The sequence below is a fragment of the Parus major genome, chromosome 26, assembly GCF_001522545.3.
Source record: "Parus major isolate Abel chromosome 26, Parus_major1.1, whole genome shotgun sequence".
NCBI classification, from domain to species: Eukaryota; Metazoa; Chordata; class Aves; order Passeriformes; family Paridae; genus Parus; species Parus major.
Window position 1 is genome coordinate 3921383 of NC_031795.1, and position 7246 is coordinate 3928628.

The following is a 7246-nucleotide window of genomic DNA, read 5'->3' on the forward strand; positions in this document are numbered from 1 at the left end:
TCTCATTGCACACCCGTGTCCGGTGGGAGCCGATCCCTCCTGGGGAGCTCTCCCCGAGCTCTCCCGTCCCTCCCCCGGGGGTTTCCGTTCCTCTTCCCATCCCGCTCCCGGCACATTCCGGCCCCGAGAGGAGCGCGCACACCCCGGAAAGCGCCGCTCCCCCCGGGACAGCCAAATTCCTCCGGGAATCTGGGAACAAAGAGCCGCAACCTGAACCCCGACAGCAGCCGGAGACCCCCTGAAAAGGGGCTCCTTGCATGCCCAGGGCATGGAATATCTATGGGAGAGGGGATCCTGGGGATCCTGGGGACCCTGCACTTCCCGGGCATGGAACACCCATGGGAGAGGGGATCCTGGGGACCCTGCAGCCCCAGGGAATGGAACACCCATGGGAGAGGGGATCCTGGGGATCCTGCAGCCCCAGGGAATGGAATACCCATGGAAAAGGGGATCCTGGGGGTTCTGCAGCCCCATGGAATGGAACACTCATGGAAAAGGGGATCCTGGGGATCCTGCAGCCCCAGGGAATGGAATACCCATGGAGAAGGGGATCCTGGGGGTCCTGCAGCCCCAGGGAATGGAATATCTGTCCAAAGTGGGTGTCCCCGCAGCCCCAGGGCGCCAGGCCTGCTGCCGCCCCCCAGCTCCGGCACCAGCCGCCCGCTGCCCGGGGCGCTCCCAAACTTGTGCCGGGATATTTGGGGAGCAGGGCCCCCATTCCCGGGGCTGGAGCAGAATCGAGGAAGGGACAGGGAAGAGCGGGAGGGTTTGGAGGGCCCCGGCGGGACAGAGCTCCGTCGCACCCACCTTTTCTGCCATGCCGGGGGAGAGGCGGGGCCGGGGGCCAGCGGGTGGCTGTCACCTCCCAAGGCGTCTGTCACCTCCCGCCACCGCAGCCGGCTCTGGGGACGCGGCTCTGAGGGTCTCCCAAAGCCGCTGCCCACCCAATTCATCCCCTCCCGGGCCGGGCCGGCGCCTCCAGGCTCTCCTCCCCCCGTTCCCCCCGCATTCCCGCAGGGAGCGGCGCTCCGGGCTCGGCTCAGGGCACGGCCGGCTCGCCCTGCCCCCTGCGCCTTTCCCATCCCCTGCGCCAGGAACATCCCCGGCAGCGCTGGGGGGGCTGGGACGCTCCGATAACCAACTGGTTTGAACTGGTCGGGCCGTGCGAATTCCTGCGTCTGACGGAGGTGAGAACAGCCCGGGTGTCCCTCCCGGAGCGTGGGAGGAGGGCAGGGAGGGAGGGAGGGAGGCACCGCTCATCCCAAACGTGCAGAAAAGCGATCCCAAATGTCACCAGAGCATGGAGAGAACGGGAGAACACAGAGACAAGAGGAGAAAAACCCTCGGGAAACTCCGGACAGCCCCCCAGGGATGCTCCCCGAATCTCCAGATGGTCCCTTAATGAGAGCCCCTAATTGCCGTAAATCAATTAGCTGGCGGCGTGCATCAATTAGCTGGATGGGATTTGGGAACAGGGTCCAGCAGCATTCCAGAGATTCTGTGCAAGAATAAGTTACTTTTATTGTTAAAATTTATGTGAAACATAAATTATATATTAAAAATATAGAAATAATATATAATATATTATCTATATTATATATAATATAAATTATATTATTATATATATAATTATATTTAATTAATACATAATATTATATTTATATTAATTAAATTATATTATAGCTAAATTATAGATAATATAGATAATATATTATGTATATAAACTATATAATATAAATAATATATATAATATACCATATATAATATATTATATAGATAATATAAATAATATATGGAATAAATTCAATATAATATAATATAATATAAATTTATATATAAAATATATATAGTATAAATAATGTATATTCTAAATAATATATAATCTATAGATAAAATATATAATATAAATAATATCATATATCATATATCATATATCATATATCATACATATCTAAAATTGTATTTATATTTTTATTGGTAAAATTATGTAATAATAGTAATAAACCTCACTATAACCACACTCCTCATGCCACAAAGGATCCTTAAAGACTCTGTGAGGCACGAAACCCACTCCTGAAACTTGTTAAAAGGGATGATAAGGGACAAATCAATAAAGCAAAAGAAAGAGCCACTTCTTTAGCAAGCAGTCCTTTAAAAGAAATTAAAGATGTGGAGGGGTTTTATTCCACTTTCAGAGAATGAATCATGAAAACAAATGAAAAAGAATATAAACGAGCAGTAAGGAACCTGTAAGACACTTGCCAAAGAAGAGATATTAACTAGGAAAATTCAGATGTACATAAGGAGTTTAAATGGGGTTCTGATGGATGATGTTAAATATTTTTTTTTGTTGTATCTGCATTACTTCCCCAAATGACTCTGCCAATTTTCAGAGCTCTTTGCCACAATTCTGCCCCAGGTTTGCCATAGCTGCAGTGTCTGAGATCTGTCAGGGAGGCACTCTGGGGTGGTTTTCTGAGGCCCCTCTCACTTTGTTTCCTCCTTTTATCGTTTCTGCCTGTGCTGCTTTGGGTTTTGCAGGAGCAGCCCTTTCCTGTGATGCACCTCTTGTGACAGCCCAGCTTCCCACAAACCCCGCTGCACTCTTGGACTGGATCTAAAAGCACAATTTATTATTGTAAATACCACAATTGAAATTATTTACAGGCAATTCCAATGACTTGAAATAACAAATGCATTGTAGCAAAAGCCAATTATTAAACAGCTGATTTTAACAACACCCCCATGCCCATGGCATGGACTGACCACCCCAAAAATGTGCAACTCTCGGGTTTGGGGCTCCACCTGAGCCTCCTCCCGCAGCAGCTCTGTGCCATGAGCTGCTTTTCCCAGGCACAGGAGAACACAAAACTGCAGGACAAGGATCTGCTCCCATCCTTGTAAATATTCTGATAATCCATTCCAAGAGTAAATGAGAGAGAGAAAACCCTGGAGTATAAAGTACAGGAATGTCAGGAGTGCTGTGTTTAAAATGTGCAACCCCAGAAGTGTCAGGAGAATCAATCCTGTGATAAATGGAGATGGTTTGTGCTAAGTTGTAACTGTTTAGGGAGTTATTATTAAAAAGCAATAAAGGGAATTGGTGTTACAGGGCAGATGGAGCCCTTTGCAGATGTTCCATGTTAAAAATAGGATACAGGATGTAGCTTTTAAAGATAAGAAATGACCTTGAGATGGACACAGTTGGAAGGACTTCAAGCACAGAGCCTGAAATTACGGTTTTATTTATGAATTTATTCATTTATGAAATGCAAAGCTAATTAGTGGAACACAATACTCACACAACATTTAGCACAATGAGCTTATCCAGATGTGAAAAACGAGGTTCACATAATTTTTATAGAATGTAAAAGTTTAATAAAAAAGCAATTAGGAGAAAAAAATAAAATATACAAATACAGCCAGGTGTCTCTGCATTCACCTCACTGACAAAGGATTGTCTCTTAAAAACAGAACCCTACTACATATCCATAAATTCTCACACATATTCATCCATTCTTCTTCGGATCTTTGGGGTTCTTCTGTTTAGTTTTCTCTTGCCCCCTTCCCAATGGATCAATCTTCTTGGCACCATCGAGATTTACATTCCCTGATAGCAGAAATGCAATAAATTCCTCCCCCAGAGTTCTGGTCTCTGCTATCTTCATCTGGATAAGATATTTACAAATGCAGGAGTTCTCCAGCTATTTTTCCTCAGTCTTTGGGTTATACAAACAAAGACAGTTTTTATTTTAATACTATGCCATAACCTAACATATATGTATTACACTATTTCTAAATTTCATCAATAACAGAAATAAAGAAAACTACATTAATACAACAAAATTTTTCATTCTTACACACATAACATTCATCTTAATATTTGCAAAAAGCCAATAACATAAAATGTATCTATAACACAGAGGACAACGAGGATGAGTGTGAGCCTTCATCCAAAGACCACCAGAAGAAGAATGAAGACCCCCCAGCAACAAGTGAGGCGTGAATTAGTGACGGAGAATTTAAGAACTGAAAGTGGGAGGAAACTTAGAGCAAACATCAATGAATATGTATAAGCATATAGTATATAAATATAGTATATATATTTATATATATAGTATATAAATTCAGTTTGAATTGCTTTGTTTTGTATGTGAGGCAGGGTGAGAAGCCCTCTCCACACCCCAGTCACTTTTGTTTATGTTTTAATCATAATTAATTACTAACAAATTACATATATATAAATTGTGTATTTTTTTTACTAGCTTGTGTTCATTTATATCAAATCGATATTCAATTCATTAAATTGTATTCTTTCACTGAATTGTATTAATTTTTAATTAAATTGCTGTTAATTCAACAGAGATATTTGTCTAATTTCATTCACACCACCACAAACACAGAGGTTTATGTCCAAAAAGGAGGCAGAGGAGTTCTGTAACTTTATTGGACTAAAGGGAGAGGCCACGGGGCATTTCCCCTGGGGCTTCTCAAACTTTGAGGGGACGCAGCCTCCTTTTTATCCTCATTTTCCTCTTTCCCATGGGCTGAGGTATTTGAGAGGTACAGACTTCCCCAAACCCCAATTCCTAAAATTCCTTTAATGTAAACTCCCCCTTTTTTCCCTTTGTGTCTCTATTCTTTTTCTCGAAATCCAGATATTTGTGTCTCGAGTGGAACTGCCACAGTTCCCTGGCTGCTCCCGAGAAGCTCCCCCGATCCCAGGGCTTCCCTCGGCAATTCCCGGGAACCCCAAATCCCGGCCCCGATCCCGGTCCCCATCCCGATCCCAGTGCCAGTCCCGGTATTTTCCCCATCCCGATCCTGATCCCGATCCTGATCCCAATGCCAGTCCCGGTATTTTCCCCATCCCGATCCTGATCCCGATCCTGATCCCAGTGCCAGTCCCGGTATTTTCCCCATCCCGATCCTGATCCCGATCCTGATCCCAGTGCCAGTCCCGGTATTTTCCCCATCCCGATCCTGATCCCAATGCCAGTCCCGGTATTTTCCCCATCCCGATCCTGATCCCAATGCCAGTCCCGGTATTTTCCCCATCCCGATCCTGATCCCAGTGCCAGTCCCGGTATTTTCCCTATCCCGATCCTGATCCCGATCCGGACCCCGGCCCCAATCCCAATCCCGGTCCCAATCCCGGTCCTTGTGATAAACAGAGACTTTTTGTTCGCCTAAACATGTAGATACGATGCTTTGCAAAGCTGTGCTCTGTGAAATCAGGATGAGGTTGAAGGCTGCTGCTGACGCTTGTACAATCATTTACAGCCTTGCGAGCTTTCTTGAATTTCAGGAAGTTACCAAGATAAGCCTTAAAAGGAAACAGCGAAGGAAGGTCAAAAGGATAGAACTGAGGAAGACTCTTGACCTTCATCCCGCGACCACCAGAAGGCAGAAAAAGACCCCCAAGCAACTGGAGACACATGAGCGGAGACACCCGAGAAAGGACACGTAACCCAGAATCCGGACCCCTTAAAAGGGGGAACACGGAAACTGGAAGCGCGGCAGTCGGCGGAGCGGGGACTCCCCTGTCGCCCAGCGCTGATTTTTGCTTATTGCTTGCTTGCTGTAATTAATAAAATTTTCTTTGATTGAATCATATCACTCTCTTGAGTGCATTCATAACACCGATCCTGATCCCGACCCGGACCCCGGCCCCAATCCCAATCCCAATCCCGATCCCGATCCCGATCTCAATCCCGGTCCTGACCCTGACCCTGACCCTGATCCCGACCCCACTCCCGGCCCCAATCCCGATCCCGACCCCGATCCCAATCCCGATCCCGACCCCGATCCCGATCCCGATCCCGATCCCGATCCCCTCTCGCACGTGGCGCTCCGCGCGCCGGCGGTGACGTCACGCGCGGAGCTGACGTCATCGCGCGGCGCGGGCGGGCGGCAGCAATGGCGGCGGCGGGAGCGGCGGGCACGGCGGGAGCGGCGGCGGTTCCGCCGCGGGGCATCCGCGCCTGGCTGCGGAGCGCGTTCCGCTTCGCCACCGACCGCAACGATTTCCGCAGGTCCGGACCGGGACCGGGATTAGGATCGGGGTCGGGATGAGGGTCGGGATAGAGGCCGGGACCGGAATGGCGGTCGGAGCTGGGATCGTGATCCGGAGCCCGGTGTCTGTCCCCGGCTGTGTCCGGAGCAGGGCAGGGATTGTCCCTCAGAGCTGGGAGGGACCTCGGTCCCTGTGTCCAGTTCTGGATTCTCAGTCCAGGGACGACGTTCTGGGCCTGGAGCGTGTCCAGGGAAGGGAAGGGAGTTGGGAAGGGTTTGAAGAATCCTGAGGGAGCTGGGAAGGCTCAGCCTGGAGAAAAGGAGGCTCAGGGGAATTCCTGGCTCTGCACAAGTCCCTGCCAGGAGGGGACAGCCGGGGGGGATTTGGGATGTTATCCCAGGGAACAGGGACAGGAGGAGAGGGAACGGCCTCAGGCTGGGCCAGGGGAGGCTCAGCTTGGACAGCAGCAGGAATTTCCTCATGGAAAGGGCGGCCAGGCCTTGGAAGTGCCCAGGGAGGTTTGGAGTCCCCGTCCCTGGAGGTGGCAGCTGGAGGTGGCACTCAGGGCTCAGGGTGGGGACAAGGTGGGCACGGGGCACAGCTTGGATGGGCTGAAGTCATTTCCAGCCTCACTGGTTGTGGGATTTTCCTGTTCCAGGAACCTGCTGGTGAACCTGGGGCTGTTTGCCGCCGGGGTCTGGGTCGCCCGGAACCTGACGGACATTGACCTGATGGCCCCGCAGCCCGTCCCGTAGCAGCGGTCAGTCCTCGGGGAGGGCTCCGTGGGGGTGGGATCAGGGAATATCCTGAGCTGGAGGAGACACACAGGGATCAAATCCAGCTCCTGGCCAGCACAGACCCCCAAAATCCCACCCTGGGCATCACTGGAGAGGTGTCCACTCTTGCAGCTCTGGGAGTGTGCCCCAAACCCCTCTGGAGGAAGAACCTTTCCCAATATCCATCCTAAATCTCCCAAATCCAGCCCTCCCTTGGGTGGTGTTGCTGCCCTCCGAGGCCTCAGACTCACCCTGAGCCTGCAGGACAGCGCTGTCACCATGTGAGGTGACACAAATCGGGGCTGAGCCCGCCCCAGGGGCCCCACACTCCACAGAAGCCCCTCTTTACACAGAGCAGAGAAGAACCAGCTCCCCTGACGCTGCTGAATCCCTGTCCCAGGAAGGAGCCGGAGCTGCCGGGAGCAGAGCTCACCCTCCCACCAGGACTGGAGAC

General features: G+C 49.8%; 2 protein-coding genes and 1 long non-coding RNA gene across 9 annotated transcripts in view; 2 read left to right on the forward strand and 1 right to left on the reverse strand.

Annotated features, from left to right (window-relative positions):
• The window catches only part of LOC107214989 (basic salivary proline-rich protein 1-like), a 7114-nt gene extending 6157 nt beyond the window's left edge, over positions 1–957 (reverse strand). For 2 of the 6 annotated variants that reach the window (XM_015650889.3, XM_015650888.3), the window contains exon 1: positions 808–952. In XM_015650889.3, coding sequence (XP_015506375.1) covers positions 808–819 — 12 coding nt within the window. In that variant the 5' untranslated portion in view covers positions 820–952. Of the gene's footprint in view, positions 1–807 lie in introns of all 6 variants that reach the window. The other 4 variants (XM_015650893.3, XM_015650890.3, XM_015650891.3 and 1 more) reach the window with 4 other exon arrangements.
• Positions 958–1052: 95 nt separating this feature from the next.
• Positions 1053–4364, forward strand: LOC107214991. The gene is made up of 2 exons (XR_001525074.2): positions 1053–1187; positions 3924–4364. It is a non-coding gene; the product is annotated as an uncharacterized LOC107214991 (long non-coding RNA).
• Positions 4365–5918: 1554 nt separating this feature from the next.
• On the forward strand, positions 5919–7246 carry TOMM6 (translocase of outer mitochondrial membrane 6). 2 transcript variants are annotated; one of them, XM_015650533.2, is made up of 3 exons: positions 5919–6035; positions 6675–6776; positions 7146–7246. In XM_015650533.2, exons 1-2 carry the CDS (start codon positions 5920–5922, stop codon positions 6769–6771), a joined length of 213 nt encoding a protein of 70 aa, XP_015506019.1. In that variant the 5' UTR covers position 5919; the 3' UTR covers positions 6772–6776; positions 7146–7246. The 2 variants fall into 2 exon arrangements, with proteins under 2 accessions (XP_015506019.1, XP_015506020.1); XM_015650534.2 differs by having other exon boundaries at positions 7193–7246.

Excerpts from the sequence above, each read along its gene's own strand:
- TOMM6 (XM_015650533.2), top strand. The coding sequence starts at position 5,920 with ATGGCGGCGGCGGGAGCGGCGGGCACGGCGGGAGCGGCGGCGGTTCCG. Across the intron at positions 6,036-6,674 it reads GACCGCAACGATTTCCGCAG|GAACCTGCTGGTGAACCTGG; the intron begins GTCCGGACCGGG and ends TTCCTGTTCCAG.